The sequence below is a fragment of the Pinus tabuliformis genome, chromosome 7, assembly GCF_031772625.1.
Source record: "Pinus tabuliformis cultivar Carrire ecotype Pingquan chromosome 7, CPIR1, whole genome shotgun sequence".
NCBI lineage: Eukaryota > Viridiplantae > Streptophyta > Pinopsida > Pinales > Pinaceae > Pinus > Pinus tabuliformis.
Window position 1 is genome coordinate 521,765,200 of NC_142293.1, and position 17,856 is coordinate 521,783,055.

The 17,856-nt window shown below is 38.9% G+C and overlaps 1 protein-coding gene across 1 annotated transcript; it reads right to left on the reverse strand.

Annotated features, from left to right (window-relative positions):
* Window positions 1-14,098: 14,098 nt before the first annotated feature.
* On the reverse strand, window positions 14,099-14,827 carry LOC149248361 (uncharacterized). Its single transcript, XM_089449326.1, has one exon. The coding sequence runs from the start codon at window positions 14,825-14,827 to the stop codon at window positions 14,099-14,101; it is 729 nt and encodes a 242-aa protein (XP_089305452.1).
* Between the last annotated feature and the right edge of the window lie 3,029 nt (window positions 14,828-17,856).

Sequence of the window (17,856 nt, forward strand, 5' to 3'; positions counted from 1 at the left end):
CCATAGACCAGTAGCCTATTTGATGATCTCAACCTTTTACCTGAAGCCAACAACCTTACTTGCAACCAATTAACTCTACGGCTGAAAACCACACATTGTTGCACACCATAAATTGAAAACTTAAATATAAAAAGTTAAGCTGAAAACCAAACTCATTGCATGCCATTTCCTACTCTAACCTACTGAAATTCTCTGCCCAATCAGGAGATATCAAAAACCCAATGCAACCATTCAAGCAACTGACTTAATGACTGGACTTTTTTTTTACTGTTCTAAAAACGCAGTTGTTACCATGCTTAGTATAAGGAAGCCCCGACATGTAATCCATGGATATGGATCCCCAAGGTTGACTTGGAGTAGGAAGAGGAGTATATAGGCATTGCTTCTTAATGGTCAGTTTGGAAATGGCATAGGTAGTGCAGGATCTGATATATTTCCCAACATCTTGTTGAAGCTTCAACCAATAAAAATACTTCTGTAGCACTGCCACTATTTTCGCTACCTTGAAATGTCCAGTGACCCAATTGTAGTGCACCTCCCAAATCATCTAGGCATCCTATCTTGAAGGAAAACAAAGGTGTCCTAGGTGGCATAACAGTGCATCTTGTAGGTGAAAATTTTGAACTTTCTTGCCTTCTAGGAGTGTCCGATATGTATAGGTGAATTTTGGATCGCTCTTGTAAAGATGTGGCCACCCTGCAGTCTTGTGCCCATAAGAGTCGAGGACTGTGGTGAGCGCTATGATCGACAGTTGACTAAGACAATTTGCAACATTTTTGGTGCTTCCCTTCTTTTACTTAATTTCAAAGGGGACTGTTGCAGGTATGTGGACCATTTTTTATGGCGATCGTTCTACAACTTCCCCTGTGTTTGTATGAACTACAGGAGTTTGTGGTTTGTGTGGATGATTGTTTCCTTCCCCATAATGTAATGCTTTCATTATCAACAAGCCTACACAATGGAATACATCTCTTTGTCATAGGTGGGATACTTTTGGACTATGTCTAAAAGTTTCTCACTGTGATATGCCACTGGATGCCCCTACTAAGTAAGAACTGCACCAATAGCATAGTCAGAGGCATATGTATCGATCTCAAATGGTTGTTGCAGGTCTAGTAATGTGAGCATTGGTGCATAGCAGAGGCAATGCTTCAACTCAGAAAATGCCTTCTATTGGGATTCATACCAAAAGAACTTTTCTTTCGCCCCTCCCTTGGTGACTTGACTCAAGGGCCAAGTGATATGAGAGAACCCCAACACGAACCTACAGTAGAAGTTGGCAAGATCTAGAAAGTAATGGAGCTATGTTAAAGTGGTTGGGGCTAGCCAATCTCGAATTACTTGTATCTTGACTGGGTCCACATGCACACCCTGCTCATCAATTATGTGCCCCATATATTCAACCTGGGTCATACCAAAAGTGAATTTCTCCAAATTGGCACACAACTTGTGTTGTCGTAGGGTTTGGAGGACCTTTATAATATGGTGGATGTGCTCTTCCCAACTCTGAATGAAGATCAAAATGTCATCCAAATACACCACCACGAATGAGTTGGTGAAAGGTCACAAGATGTTGTCCATTAACTTCATGAAGGTTGCGGGGGCATTTGTTAACCCAAAAGGCATGACCAACCATTCGAAAAGGACCTCCTTGGATTTGAAGGTAGTCTTCCACACATCGGAGGGTTCAATTGGTACCTGGTGATAATCAGACTTCAAGTCAATATTTCTGAAATATTTGGCCCCCTTAAGCTGGTCCAGAAGGTCATCAATCTATGGGATTGGATACCTGTTCCGAACAATGATCTTGTTCAACGCCTGATAGTCAATACAGAGTCTCCAGGTTCCATCCTTCTTTTGTACCAACATGATCGAGCTCCCATAGGGTGATGAACTTGGCTTGATGTGCCCTTTCTGCAACATCTCCTGAATCTGCCTCTTGATTTCATCATTCTCTAGAATAGAGCGTCAATAGATCAGTCCACTAGGTAACAAGCACCCATGGTCAATTTGAAGGAGTGCTTGACCTGACACTATAGAGGTACCCTTGCGTGCGAGGTGAATATGTCATCGTAATCCTCCACAACCTTGTCCATTTGTTGTTACCATGTGTAAGAGCCATATCTGGAGGCTATGGCTACAATCTTCTTCTTTCCCTGAGGGCGAATCATAAGGAAAACAATTTTCCTAGTCTATGAAATGATCTTACTGCATCGCTTCACAGTGATCAAAGAAATGGTGATATGTGGTGCTACCTCTAGTATCCTGTACAACTTATCACCCAAAGTAATAATAGGAGTGGGAGGCTTAGACTCATACACAACATGTTGTTTCCACAAGTATGGTTTGCATAATAATACATTACAAACTTCAAGAGGAGAAACATAACAAAGTACCTCATTTGTGAAGGGCTTGATGTTGTAGGGAAGGCGACACTATTGCCTTACGTGGAGATCTCGCCCTCAGTGAAGCCACTTGATGGTGTATGGTTGTGGGTGTGGTGTGGTTAGTAGGCACAACTGCTTCATGACCTCTTTCGAAATGAGGTTCTTTTGACTCCCAATGTCAACAATGAACTGCAACAGAGAACCCTTCACCCACATTTGTGAGTGAAAGAGACGCTCCCCCTCCTTTGGATCTTCATGCTCATCCTTCTAGATCTTGGTGGTGGCAATGGTGGAACTAAGCTTTGCAATGATAACCTATTTCCCTTTATCATTCCCCTTTTCAGTTTCTGACTCAGAGTTAGAACATGCATCTGATTCGGAAGCCTTCAACTCGGCCACTAGTGACTGCTTGGCTTGACACTCACTTTTGTTGTGATTGCAGCTCTTATGGACTTCACATCATTTCCATATGTTCTTCTTGGTCTTCGTGGTGTTTTTCTTCACTTGCAGCTTTGGCAAGTTGTCCTGGGTCACCTCGCCTTGGTTTTTTTTTTTTTTTTTTTAATCTTTTGTGACTTGGGGGTGCCTCGATAGGCAATGCCAAGCAAGGATATGTCCAAGAACTCCATCTCATATTGGATGTACTTGTGTAGATAGTTGTGCTACTTGAGTACCAAATGCTGATTAGAATCCTTGATACCTAGCTTCGTGTGAAGGGTATGGAAAACATTTGTGAACTATGACACATCTTGGTCCCTTCCCTGCTGCAATGTGGTCCACCTTATGTATTTATCTTCATAGCTCCCGACATGGTAATATTATTCCTTGATGGCATCTCAAAAATAAATCGAAGTGGGTGTGGCTAAAAATAGTGGGGATTCCCTCTTGTCATTTTGTTCACAATAGGTTTCCCAGCAGTTCTTGACGTGTGGGGCAATTTTGAGAAGTGCAAAAGTAATATTTTCCCGATTAGAAAAGTCATGAACTAAAAAATATCCTTGCAACAAATTTAACCATATATCTATGACATCTGCATCTATCTATCCCTCAAATATGGGAATATCAAAGTTAACGTGTACCTTAAAAGGAGTGGTGCCTCCAAAGTGGCTATTGGATGAAGATGTGTTGGTTGTGTGTAGCCACCAAGGATCTGGGAAAAGTTATTAATCATCTTGTTTCTTTGTTGCTTGAGGGCATCCTCGAGCAATATTTTGAAAGGATATCCTTCCCCCTCGTCTTTCTTTTATTCTTCCATGGGATGTTTTCGGGGTTTGCAAGGCTGGTCTTGCAAAGGTTTAACCAATTCAAGCCCTAACTCCTTATACCCTGCCCTTGTTGGGGACATGCAAACAAAAACAGAGAAATATCAGACCTCTATGATACCATTGATCCAGACTTATGCAGGAACACAAAAAAATACAGAAATACTCATATACATAGAGATGTAGTAGAAATATAACTTTATTTCATTAATATCAAAGAACTGAAATATTCTTACATACAAAAATGGAAATAAACTAGCCCAGGCAATGGTAACTTATTTATGAGAAGAGATGTGGCATCTATATGGTGTTACAATGAGGCTCGGAGGCCTATTTATTACTGAGAAACAATGGAAAACCTTAAATATCCAAAAACCCAACCTTAGGATATGAAGCCCCAAAACTATGGGCCCCGTTAGGGTAAATTGGTACATCAACTTCTCGAGTTCGTAACTTTGGCATACGATCTTCATTTGACGCGCACGATACCTCATTAGAAATATTTATCCGAGGATTAAAACTTTCAACAAGAAAAGTCAACCCAAGCATTTTGATTTCCTAGTTTCCAAAAAAATTCGTTTAGGGCTTCGAAATGGCTTTGGAAGTTCATGACCTAAAAAACTGCCAAAGATAGTAAATTGTGTTACAATTAAGGAAATTGAAAAAACTGAAAGAAACAATGGTGGGGGTCCAAGTGAAATAGGTTGGTGGCCACCAATATGCACCTATCTTAGTTCTCCCCCCTTAGGAAGCAATGGTCCCCATTACGTTGAGTGCCTCCATGATATGGGGAAACTTTTGTTGAACTTGGTCCTTGGTGAGCCACTTTCCATGGTGAAAGAGTTGGCCAACTTTGACAACCTGATATAGTTGGATCTTCTACTGGCAAGTGTTCTTGATCTGTGTGTCCATGATCCGATCATTTGTGGCATGTTCCATGCAATCTGGGTTTAACTCTGTTGGTGTGAGTTGTTCTGCAATGTTTGGTGTGTCCAATAATGGTGGAAAGTGTGGTCGAAGGCGATCCACATTGAACACTAGGTGCAGGCCAAGGAATGTTGGAATGTTGATCTCGAAAGCATTACCCCATATAGCTTTAGTGATGGTGTAAGGGCCATATCAGAGTGGGCAAAGCTTGCGGTGGGGCCTAGCGAGGCGCTCATTCTACAAATGTAAACAAACTTTGTTGCCCACATAGCACTTGTGTGGCAACTGATGTGATCATGTCGTTTCTTGTACTTAGCATTGGATCTGTCCAATATGTCATGGACCTGATGGTAGATGTGTTGAATGCACTCAATGAAGATGTTAGCCCTTTCAGCTTCAGACTAGACATGAGTCAAAGCTGCTGGAGTAGCTGCAAATGTTATGGCCACATCAATGGGACATAGTGGCTAGAATCCCATTCTCACCTAAAAAGGGTTGTGGCCAGTTGAGTTGTGGAGAGCTCTATTGTAGTTGTGCTAGATATAGGGGAGGCTTTCATCCCATTTGTGTGGATGCTTCAAGTTGTACATGCACAGAATGTGTACAATCATCATATTGACGACCTCTATTTGGCCATCAGTTTGGGGGTGAAAATTCATGGACTTAGTGAGTTTGGTATCCACCATCGACCAGAGACTTGACCAAAATGTACTCAGGAACTCGTTGTCCCAATCTAAGATAATGGACTGTGGGATCCAAAAGTGCACCAACACTCGTTCAAAGAAGAGATTAACAATGGCTTCTGTTGTGATTCTCTTCTTGCAAGCTACCAGAATGGCCATCTTAGAGAATCTGTCGATGACCATGAAAACACAGTCATTACCATGCTTAGTAGAAGGAAGGTCCGACATGTAATCCATGGAAATGGATTCCCAAGGTTGACTAGGAGTAGGAAGAGGAGTATATAGGTCTTTCTTCTTGATGGTCGGTTTGGAAATGGCATAGGCAATGCAGGATCTTATGTACTTCCCAACATCATGTCGAAGGTTTGGCCAATAAAAATATTTATGCAGCACTACCAATATTTTCTCTACCTTGAAATTTCGATCGATCCGACTATAGTGCATCTCCCAAATCATCTTGGCATGCTTGCTTGAAGGAACATAGATGTGTCCCACGTGGCATAATAATACATCCTAGAGGTGAAAATTTTGAACTTGTTTGCCTTATAGGAGCATCTGGTATGTGTTGTCAAATTCGAAATCACTCTTGTAAAGATGCGGCCATCTCACAGTCTCGTGCCCACAGGAGTCAAGCACCGTGGTCAATGCCATGACCGATGGTCTGTTGAGGTAGTCTGCAACATTGTTGGTTCTTCCCTTCTTGTACTTAATGTTCAAATGTAACTGTTGCAGGTATGTTGACTATTTCTTATGGCAATCATTTTGCAACTTCCCTTGTATATGTATGAATTGTAGGGGTCAGTGGTTTGTGTGGATGACCATTTCCTTCCGCATAATGTAATTCTTCCATTCTCGGTAGTCCTGCATAATGGAATTAATCTCTTTTTCATAGGTGGAGTACTTTCAAACTGTGTCTGAAAGTGTCTCACTGTGATATGCCACTAGATGCCCCTGTTGAGTAAGAACTACACCAATAGAATAGTCAAAGGCATATGTCTCGATCTCAAATGGTTGTTGTAGGTCCGGTAATGTGAGCACTGATGCAGAGCAGAGGTGATGCTTCAACTCGAAAAATGCATTCTGTTGGGATTCAAACCAAAATAACTTTACCTCTGCCCCTCCCTTGGTGACTTGAGTCAAGGGCCAAGTGATATGAGAGAACCCCAACACGAACCTGTGATAGAAGTTGGCAAGACCCAGAAAGATGAGAAGCTCTATTAGAGTGGTTGGGGCTAGCCAATCCTGAATGACTTGTAGCTTGGGTGGGTCCATAGGCACACCGCGCTCATCAATGATGTACCCAAGATATTGAACTTGGGTCATACCAAAAGTGCATTTCCCTAAATTGGCACACAAATTGTGTTGTCGTAGGATTTGGAGGACCTTTCGAATATGGTGGAGGTGCTCTTCCCAAATATGGCTGAAGATAAAATGTCATCCAAATACACCACCACAAATAAGTTGGTGAAAGGTCACAAGATTTCATCCATTATCCTCATGAAGGTTGCGAGGGCATATGTCAACCTGAAAGGCATGACCAGCCATTCGAAAAGGTCCTCCTTGGATTTGAAAGCAGTGTTCTACACATTGGAGGGTTCAATCAATACCTGGTGATAACCAGACTTCAATTCAATATTGTTAAAATATTTGACCCCCTTAAGCTGCTCTAGAAGGTCACCAATCTGTGGGATTAGGTACCTCTTTCGGACAGTGATCATGTTTAGCATCTAATAGTCAATACAGAGTCTCTAGGTCCCTTCCTTCTTTTGTACCAACATGATCAGGTTCCCACATAGTGATGAACTTGGCCTGATGTGCCCTTTTTGCAACAACTCATGAATCTACCTCTTGATTTCATCATTCTCCATAACATATCATCGATAGATCGATCCATTGGGTAGCGGTGCGCCCGGGGTTAGATCAATGGAGTGCTTGACTAACAGTGTAGAGATACCCCTTTGGGTGAGGTGAATATGTCCCTATACTCCTCCACAACCTTTTCCATCTGTTGCTGCCATGCAGAAGAGCCCTATCTAGAGGCCATGGCCATAATCTTCTTCTTGCCCTGAAGGTGAATCATAAGGAAAACAAATTTCCCTGTCTAGGAAATTATCTTACTACATTGCTTCGCAATGATAAAAGAAATGGGGGTAGGCAGTGCTACCTCTGATATCCTTTACTCCGAGGATATGTCCAGGAACTCCATCTTATCCTGGATGTACTTGTGTAGACAATCATGGTACTTGAGTACCAAATGCCACTAAGAATTGTTGATACCCAACTTCGTGCAAAGGGTATGGAAAACATTTGTGAACTCCGACACATCTTGGTCCCTTCCCTGCCACAATTTGGTCCACCTTATGTATTTATGCTCATAGCTCCCGACAGGGTAACATTATTCCTTGATGGCATCTCAAAAAAATTCCAAGTCGATGCGGCTAAAAACAGTGAGGATTCAGTCTTGTCCTTTTGTTCACAGTAGGTTTCCCACCAGTCCATTACGTGTGGGGTGGCTTTGAGAAGTGAAAAAGTATTATTTTCACAATTGGAAAACTCATGAACTAAAAAATATCATTCCAATAGATTTAACCATCTATCTACGATGTTTGCATCTATCTAGCCCTCAAATATGGGAATATCAAACTTAACTTGTATCTTAAAAGGAGTGGCGCCTCCAGAGTGGCTGTTGGATGAAGATGTGTCGCTTGTGGGTAGCCACCAAAGGATTTGGGCAAAGTTATCCATCATTGCATTCCATTGTTTCTCGAGGGATTCCTCGAGCAATATTTTGAAAGGATCTCCTACCCCCTCATCTTTCTTTTCTTTTGCTATGGGAGGTTATCGAGGTTTGCGAGACTCATCTTGCAAAGGTTCAACCTGTTCGATCCCTAACTCCTTATACCCTAACCTCGTTGGAGACATGCAAAGAAAAACAGAGAAAGAGAAGACCTCTTTGATACCATTGATCTAGACTTATGCAAGAACAAAACAAAATATAGAAATACTCATATACATTGATATGCAACGGAAATAAAACTTCATTCCATTAATATCAAATAACTAAAATATGCTTACATACAGAAATGGAACTTGTAATAGATCTAACCTGCAAATATATGAAAATAGAAAATATGCCCATAAATAACAAGATCGAAATATTGAAATGTTTCTCTTTATTAATCAAAACCCTTGAGGTAGGGCAATACCTTACAACTACTCCTTAAGGAAGGAGAACACTCCACAAGCCATATGCTTGCTAATACAATAATCTTTAACATTCCATAATGAAGAGTCTCTAGCCTCTATATAGGCTTCATACATACAATACCATGGGTCTCTCAATACCATACATCTAATATAATGGGCTTATCACATTATTCCTAACTACTTGTGGTCCCTTACATTATGTAGGTTAACCACTTTATTTATTAACTATCACACATCACATTATTACATTATTCCCTTGGGTACCTCTTTTTTTACCCCATAATATCCCCCCTAGGTATACTACATTCCACACCCCTTAAACATGTTTCATCCTCGAAACAGAAGAACACAAATAATAAGATCTACTCAAAAGAGTAGTCCATTGATACCATGCATGTGCATCTAGCCATCCAAGAGAAAGGTGATTACTCGATCTAGTCGGTGCCTCGCGCGCTTGAGATGGGAGTTGATCCTGGCGGTTCATCTGTGTTGATGTGTCGTGCGTGGATTGTCACACCTGTCTATGTGTCGTGCAGGGATTGTTGTCTTTGTTGCTAATTCATTGCCATATTGTTGGTTGTTTTTTGCTAGGTGATGTGGGTGGTGATATGCTGAAGCTTTAACCAAAGGTGTATCTTTCTTTAATTCACCAACTAATGGAGCTTGATTAGTATCTGGCATCTGTTGTGGCGCCTGTGGTTGTTGCTTATATTCTAGTATTACTTCAACCATTGACTTCTCATCTGATGTGCCAGTACCTGCAACATTTTCTGCTTTAGCCTCCTTGGACTCTACCTGTTTATTGATGGAAATATCCTATAATGTAATTTTCTTCTTTTTATACCAGAACTTCAGGAATTTCTTCTACACATTAATATTGATATTTCCAACAGATTCCATCCAAGGGTATCCCAAAACAACATCCACATTAGCCATATTTGAAGCATAAAAATCAGAATGAAATACATACTTATCCATATAAATCTTCAAATCTTTATAAACTTGCACCTCCTCATTATTAATATGTGCGTGCTCCATTTGTTTGTCTGAGACTTACAATCTTTTAGCCAAATGAACATTAATAAAATTATGCTTGCAATTAGGATTGATAGACACAATGATCTTCTCTTTCTGAATACATCCATGAACCTGTAATAAGGAGATACCAGCAGAAAATAACCCCTTATGTTTCTCATTATCCTGTTTTCTAGCATGAGACCATTTTTCCATAAGGAATTTTTCAAATTCTTCATCAAGAAGGCTTACCAACTTTTGGGTGTCAAGTGAGTCCTGCCATTTGGCTGCCTCAATTTTCAAATAAAGTCGTGTTGCATCTTTCCAAAGTGTCGTCCATGTTGACTTAAGATTTTTTAGGAATTCTTCAATAGTGGGACCATTATCATGTCTTGTAAAAATCATCTCAGTAGAAGCCATGAAATATAATGAGGGTTTCGAAAAAATTTACCTACTTTATGTAGCAAATTTAAAATGGCCATAATTCGGTCAATATAGTCCGGAATCCTTATTATAGCCCGTTTTTTGAATGGAACGATCATTTTTCATCTTCCCATGTAATTGAAATTTCGATCTCAAAACTCTGGAACTCATATCCGTGCTGCAACTGTCTTGCCGTAAAAATAAAATAAAATAAATAAATAAATAAAACAAAAAAACCCAACCTGATATCTCCCTCATCCAGACTCCGATTCGACCAATTTTTAATTTTTTTAGGTAATTTTTCAAGAGAATCTCATATATCCAATATATATATATATATATATTATTTTGTCTGAAATTCTACACAAAAAATCTGAAAACTGACACGAGAGCCGCCATCCACGAATTGTCGTCAGAACAATTTCTATAATACAACTGATTTTAAATCAACGATATTTCCATCATCCAGACTCCAATTCGACCATTTCTTTTTTCAAATTGGGTAATTTTTCAAAAGGAGCTCAGATTTGCAATCTTTTTTCTAAATTTCTACAAAAAAACTCTGAAAATTGACAGGAGAGTTGTCGTCCACAAATTGTCATCAGAAAAATTTCTGCAACACAATTGGTTTTAAATCAACGATATATCCCTCATCCAAATTCCGATTCAACTGATTTTTTTTATTTTTTTTTTGAATTTGGGTATTTTTTCGCAAAGAATCTAGATATGCTATTCTTTTTTGCAAATTTAGCACCAAAATTTTTAGATCTGATCTGCAAACTTTCTAACCCAAAAAAATCCTACAAAAAATGAAAAAAAAAATTGCTTCCCCTCTCCACCCAAAAAAGTTCTCTGATACCACTTGTAATATATCTGACTTACAAATATATGAAAATAAGAAACGTGTTCATAAATAATAAGATCAAAATATATAAATGATTCTCTTTATTAATTAAAATCCTTAAGGCAGGGCAACACCATGCAACTACTCCTTAAGGAAGGAGAACACTCCACAAGCCATATGCTTGCCAATACAATAATCATTGACATCCCATAATGAATATTCTATAGCCTCTATATTGGCTTCATACATACAATACCATGGGTCTCTCAATACCATACATCTAATACAATGGGATTATCACATTATTCCTAACTACTTGTGGTCCCTTACATTATGTGGGATAACCACTTTATTTATTAACTATGACCCATCACATTATTACATTATTCCCTTAGGTACCTCCCTCTATACCCCATAATATCCCCCCTATGTATACTACATAAATAAACTAGCTAAGACGATGGTAGCTTATCTTTGAGAAGAGATGTGACGGTTACATGCTTCTGAACTGTGTTATAATGAGGCTAGAAGGCTTATTTAATGTCAAGAAACAGTTAAAAACCCTAAACATCCAAAAACCTAACCCTAGGAGATAAAGCACCAAAAACATGGGCCCCGTTAAGGTAAATTGGTACATCAACTTCCTGAGGTTGTAAATTTGGCATACGATCTTCATTTGACGTGTGTTATCACTCGGTTGAGACAGGTTGGGCTGTATCAACCTTCCACCAAATGTGATTATTTCAAACCAACTGTAGACTAGAAGTTAGTCCTTCCAATCTGAGAGGGCTCTCTCAAAATATTTATAAAATGACTTGTGATAAACTCAAAATTCAAATGACTAACTCTGATCTCTTTTCGTGATTTTTGTAGGTGAAGAAAAATGTGATAAGTCCCACCATTGAACATGGAGTCAAATTAAAACAAAAAATGATCAACAACAATGTTTAATGGAAGTTGAGGCATATATGGCTTTAAAAATGATCCAAATGAACACCCATAGTGATACACAATAAATGAAGGAAATTGGAGTTGTATGACATATTTCCAACTAATCAAGATACTATGTAAAACTAATAACAATAGAATAAAAACTCATAAAAGCCATAATAAGAATTTCGGGTATAAAAACAGAGTGCTACAGATTTTCTATTACAAGAACAAAATATTACAAGGGGCCTGTTTCTCACATTCCAAATCAACCCTTCTTAGAGTCGGAAATCTATGTATTTATAGAGAAAGATCTCTTTACATATCTTTCCATCTGGGCCTGATTCAATCCCTTGTTCTAGAGACCTATTCCTATCTGATTAATAAAACTTTGAGACTTCATAGGAATTTCTGTTACAATAGAATTCAAATACAAATGGAAGTCGTATGAACAAAGCCTATCCAATAGTTACAATTTTTTAGGGGAATAAAAGCAGTTATAGCGTTGGCACTATATTTGTGGAAATTTAGAGCATCTGACCTTTCAAATTCTGTTGCGCTGTTTCTGGGCTTTTAAATGAGCAATATTGTTTATCTTGCTGATAGGCATGTTGTTTGTTGTTTGAAACATGTTTGAAAGTGCCATTACTGTTCCACTGTGTCTCTTCCCTATTTTCTTGTTGTCTCTTTAATGATCATGCTGCTAAAGAAACGTCGAAAAACACTCTTGCTATCTCATGGAGTGGAAGCGTTCATTGATCTGGGTCATTTTTCAATTTGGAAATCCCATTGTGGTCTGCATTTACGAAGGAAAGCAGTAGGACCACTTCTCTCAGAACCTTTCATGCAGGATGGGCCATATGGAAGCTAGGGATTGGAGACAATGAACATACTACTGGGATGAGATTGGACGTCCATGGTTGGGTTGGCGCATTGTGGATGGAGGCCAAGAGATGGAACAGTAATTGGGAGTGGGATCAAGCGGGAGGAGATACATGGCAGTGGGGAAGTGGAGGTGGAGCGGAAGTGAGGGTGACGTAATCGGGAGCACGTGTTAAGGCAGGAGCGGGCGTAAGGGCTGAGCAGTTTTTGAAGGGGGGTGCGAGTGGTAAGAAGTATTGAGAGGGGGGATGCAAAATCATGTAGGAGGGATACGTAGCAGCGGGCCCCGGTGGGAAAAACCACTTTTTGGACCCCCCTGCCAGTAAAGGTAGGATGTCAAGGGGGGTTGAAAAGCATTATCAGCCATTGATTTGATGGAGTGATAATCTAGGCCATTAAAAGATGAGGGGCCTTTAAATAAATTCGACCCTTTTAAAAATCACGATCATAGTATGGTTGGGGTTATCATAGGTAACAATGGATCCAATGGGGATGTTGCGCCCCTACGGTGCAACAAAGAACTAGTAGACTAGTTGCCTTATTGAAAACTGAAAATGATGACATAATCTCCAAGTTTTTATGACCTTCACTTCGGGCTAAAACTTGTCAAATATATCATCCACACCTGCAAATGAGATAAACAAAGAAAAAAGAAAAAAAATGGAATATATACAATGGTATTTCTTTCAACTGGATCAAGAGATATAATGTTTGAGAAACCTCCCATTAACAAGTCCTCCTGCATATAGTTGACCATCCATCTCTTGCAATATAAATGTATTATTCCCATGGTAAGCTGAAATTTTATACGACCCCTTCCAGAGATTCTTGAACTTGCTGTGTTTTCCTTTATCTTCAATCTTAGCTTCCCACTTCAAAACTACGTCTTGAGGACTAAAATTTTCTTCTTTGGTCTTTTTGTCAAAAGTATTTTTAATTCTATTCTGAGATTGCTAATGATTGTTGTAGACTTCTTCTCTTTTTTCTTGCAGAGCAATTAGTTGGTTGATCTTCCTTTGGATAACATTTGGTTCTTCTTCTAGTCCCTATAATAATTTCATGACTGGAACTCCAAGAGAACTAGGAAAAACAACTTCATTTCCATAAACTAACTCATAAGGATAAACTCCTATAGATCTTTTAGTAAAAATTCTATCAGCTGAGCTTTAAATGCCATGACCTTTTATTTTCCTGCAAAATCTTCTTAATGATTCTTACTAGACTTTTGTTTGATGATTCAGCTAAGCCATTACCTTGGGGGTAATAAGTTGTAGAATGGCCAAGAGTGATATTATACTGGTTACAAAATCTTACCAGCCTCTTTGATTTGAAAGCTTGGGCATTATCAGTGATGATCTTCATTGGGCAACCAAATCTTGACATGATGTTATTTTCCAGAAATTGAATAATGACTGCATCTATAGCTTGCCTTGTGGGAATAGCTTCAATCCACTTTGTGAAGTAATCAGTGGCGGTTAGGATCCACTGATGTTGGCCTAAATATGTAGGATGTATTTCACCAATAAAATCTAGCCCCCACTACTGGAAAGGGGCTTCAACAAAAATGGGCTTCAAAGGCAATGAGAGTAACTTCCTTTTTCCTTCAAATATTTGACATTCATGACAAGTAGCAACCTTTATGTAAACATATCTAAACATTGAAGTCCAATAAAATCCTGCTCTGAGTATCTTATTCATTGTTTCTCTCCAGTAATGATGTCCTCCACAATCACCTTTATGAAACTCTTCGATCACCTTTTCAGCTTCATCTTCCAATAGACAATTAAGAAGTATTCCACCTGAATCTTTCCAATACAAACATTTATTCAAAATACAATATCTCATTGATTTCAACTTGACAAATCTAGATTTTGACTTTGTTAGTTCAGGAGGAGATCTATGATTTTGTAGTACAAAGATAACATCTTTATACCAATCTGACATTGTAAACTTTTCTTCAACAGGGATCAGCTCTTCATCTTCAATTGTATCTGAATTTTCTGCTACAAAATTAATATCTAGACAGTCAAAATTTGATTGAGTCATCAACTTTTCCAACCCTTGTCCTTTTACCAATTTTGTAGGCCTAATTTCCAAATCATACTCCAGCAGAGTAGCAATCCATTTACTCCTTTTACCATCTGGATCAGCTTGAGTTAATATGTCCTTTATTACAACATTAGGTACATAGGCAATAATGTGTGAATGAATGACATACACTCTGAAATCTTTAAGAGCTTTCACTAAAGCATAAGCTTGCTTCTCCATGATGTTATATTTCAATTTAGAATTTCCAAGTGTTCTACTGAAAAATGAAATAGGTTGTTCATAACCTTGTTGTCCTTTTTGCAAAAATACTCCAGCAATTTTGTGTTTTGAAGCAAAAGTAAAAACCATAAATTTCTTTGAAAAATTAGGATTTATAAGGATTGGAGCCTACGTAAGAGCCTTTTTTTTTTCAAATATATGTTTAGCCTCTTTTTTCCATTTAATATCACAGTCTTTCCTAAGAATCTTTGTGACGTGTTTCACAATTTCTGCAAAGTTAGGAACAAATCTTCTCACAAAATTCACTTTGCTTAAAAAAGATTGAATTTCTTTTATATTTCTAGGCAGACCAATTTTCTAGATAGCAGAAGCCCTACTTGGATCAATCTTAATTCCTTCCTTTGATATAATATGACCCAACAACTTTCCCTTTGTCAAAGCAAAAATACTCTTAGTAGGATTTAGAGAAATACCGATTTTTCTGCATTTTTGAAGACTCTCTCCAAGTGTTTGAGATGTTCTTCTTATTTTTTAGAAAAAACAGTAATATCATCCAAATATACTACTACAAACCTATTTATCTCATCTACAAATGCAATATCCATACCTCTATGAAAAGTTGCTCCTACATTCATAAGTCCAAAAGGCATCTTTGCATACATAAATGTTCCCCATGGTGTGGTAAAAGTTGTCTTCTCTTGATCATCATGGTGTACCAATATCTGATTATAGCCTTGTCATGCAGAAAGAGTCAATTTTGCAGACAAAACCGACCTCCCTAGAAGCTAAGGCTTTCTAGTGACAAACAAGACAATTAAACACTATCTTTCCCTAAATATGCATTTAGAATACAAGTAATCAGATGTTTATAACATACCTTTAGCCCAACGCTTTGTAGTAGTCCAGTCTCTCCGATCCGGATGAGCTCCTCCTTCTCTTCGAAACCTGCATTCACTAACAAGCAAACGATTACATAGCACCTGAATAACTCATAAAATAAAACATATTCATCATACAGACCAAGGAGTATATGAAACAAATCATGTATAACAACTTGTTGAGAAAAATGAGCTTAATTGTATTAAGTGGAAACAAAAGAAACCATTACAACCTGAGCCTTGGTGTTGTGCAGGTCCCTCCCAGGGTCCAGCAAAAGTTTTCCTTTACTTTGATCAGCTCACCCACTTCCAAATGAAGCTAAGAAAGGATGGGAATCTCTCCTCTCAAGCTCTATAAGGGAGTCCTAATTTCAGCAGCATCTACCTTTAGGAATCTTCAGCTTTCAACCTCCCCTCCCTCTGGCCCAATGCCTGTATTTATAGTGCTTTGGAGGAAGTTAATCAGGTCCACCATGAATGGGATAAGCCCCTCTTTCAATGGGATAGCTCCCCTCTTCATGGGATAAGTTCCTCTTACATAGGGATGCATGAACCATCTGGGGGCGCTCAATCCACGTCAAACCATCTTCTAGAATGCTCTAGAAATGACTACAAGTAACTTTTTTGAAGTGAAACTTGCGCCTTTTGACCTTTACAGGAGTACGCACCCACCCCTTTATAGACAGAGCGTACAAGTACGCAGGTTTTATGAACTGGAGGTGCGTACACGCAGGTGAGGCCAAGAGAAACTGCCTAACTAGAGTTATATAGATTTTTAAAGACTTTCTCTCTTTCTTGGAGTTTGACATGAGGAGCAGAGGTATGAGACTTGCCAAGGAGGATAGTATGACAGTTGATGGAGCCATACTCACTTTAAATAGTCATGGTGACAAATTTTAGTGTAACAGATTGCCCCCTAAAGTGCGAAGCCTGTAGTAGATTAGGGTTTCATATCATCTAGGAAGGGTGAAGTGCTTTATCATTTCAAGGATTATCTTGTGGAGAGCCCAGTCGGAACCTGCAAATATTCAACACAAAATACATATGTAAGATCATATCATCACTGAGGTAGGCATTCCCATACTCAGATTGAAGACTTTAACTAACAAACTAACTACTGCTATGATTATAAGAATGATTTCGCAATACATCATAATCATAGACTCTTGTAGACACAGTATGGACGCAGCCATTTGTTTATGATTAGTCTACTATACAATGAATACAAAACTCCTCGCAGCCTGGATGGTGGAAACTAGATCCAGGGTCTTCATTTCTACTTCCCGAAATGGTACGATTCTATCCATGCGAATAAATGAGTTGATGTCGAACATGGTAGAAACCACTTGATTACCAGTCGATGATGTAAACTGTTAACAAGTGTGAGAGAGACCACCAGTGATGTCAATGGTTCTCAAAGTACCCAGTACAATCCATGAGATGTGAATGAATGTGTTGATGTCGAACATGTCACGGAATCCTTCAATCGAAAGTCAATGATGTAAACTGTCGTCAAAGGCGAGAAACCTGCCATTGATGCATGCAAATTTCAAGGTACTAACGATTTCTAGGTCATCTTTCTAGATAATGTGCTGATGTCGATAGAAAGCGACCTGTCGCAGGCAAGCCCACAACACGAAATCATAAATCAAGTTGAAGAAATGTAGCTATAAGGACTGACTTAGGGATGGTCAAAATGGATGACGGGTATTTTGCAGATGAATGGTTTATTTGCAGTGACCTCTTGAACACATAACGACACGACAAATGGCTTGGTGATAATTGACCCAAAGTTAATACCCGGAACCGGTTGAAGATTTTCAATGTGGTTTGATCAACTGTTAGGCAAAGGATTTCCCAACCCAGGTGAATGAAAAGTGTCGTGTTCAAGAGTGGTGATAAGGTTTCTTCTGAGACAAAGGATAACAAATAGGCTCATTTTTCTCTCTTTTCCCCCACCATTTCTGGCAAGTACCTCTTTATTTTTAGCAAGCTTGAGGAGGATAACATATGCTTGATTATAAGCTCATCCTTCGGATGAGTCCAACTTAGTTTAGATTCGAACCCTAAGAAGGAGTGGTCCGTTCCTGTTTGTAATCGAACAGGTCCTTTACTGTGAAATTTTAACGAGTCCAGTATAGGAGAAACTCG

Excerpts from the sequence above, each read along its gene's own strand:
- LOC149248361 (XM_089449326.1), bottom strand. The coding sequence starts at position 14,827 with ATGGAGAAGCAAGCTTATGCTTTAGTGAAAGCTCTTAAAGATTTCAGA.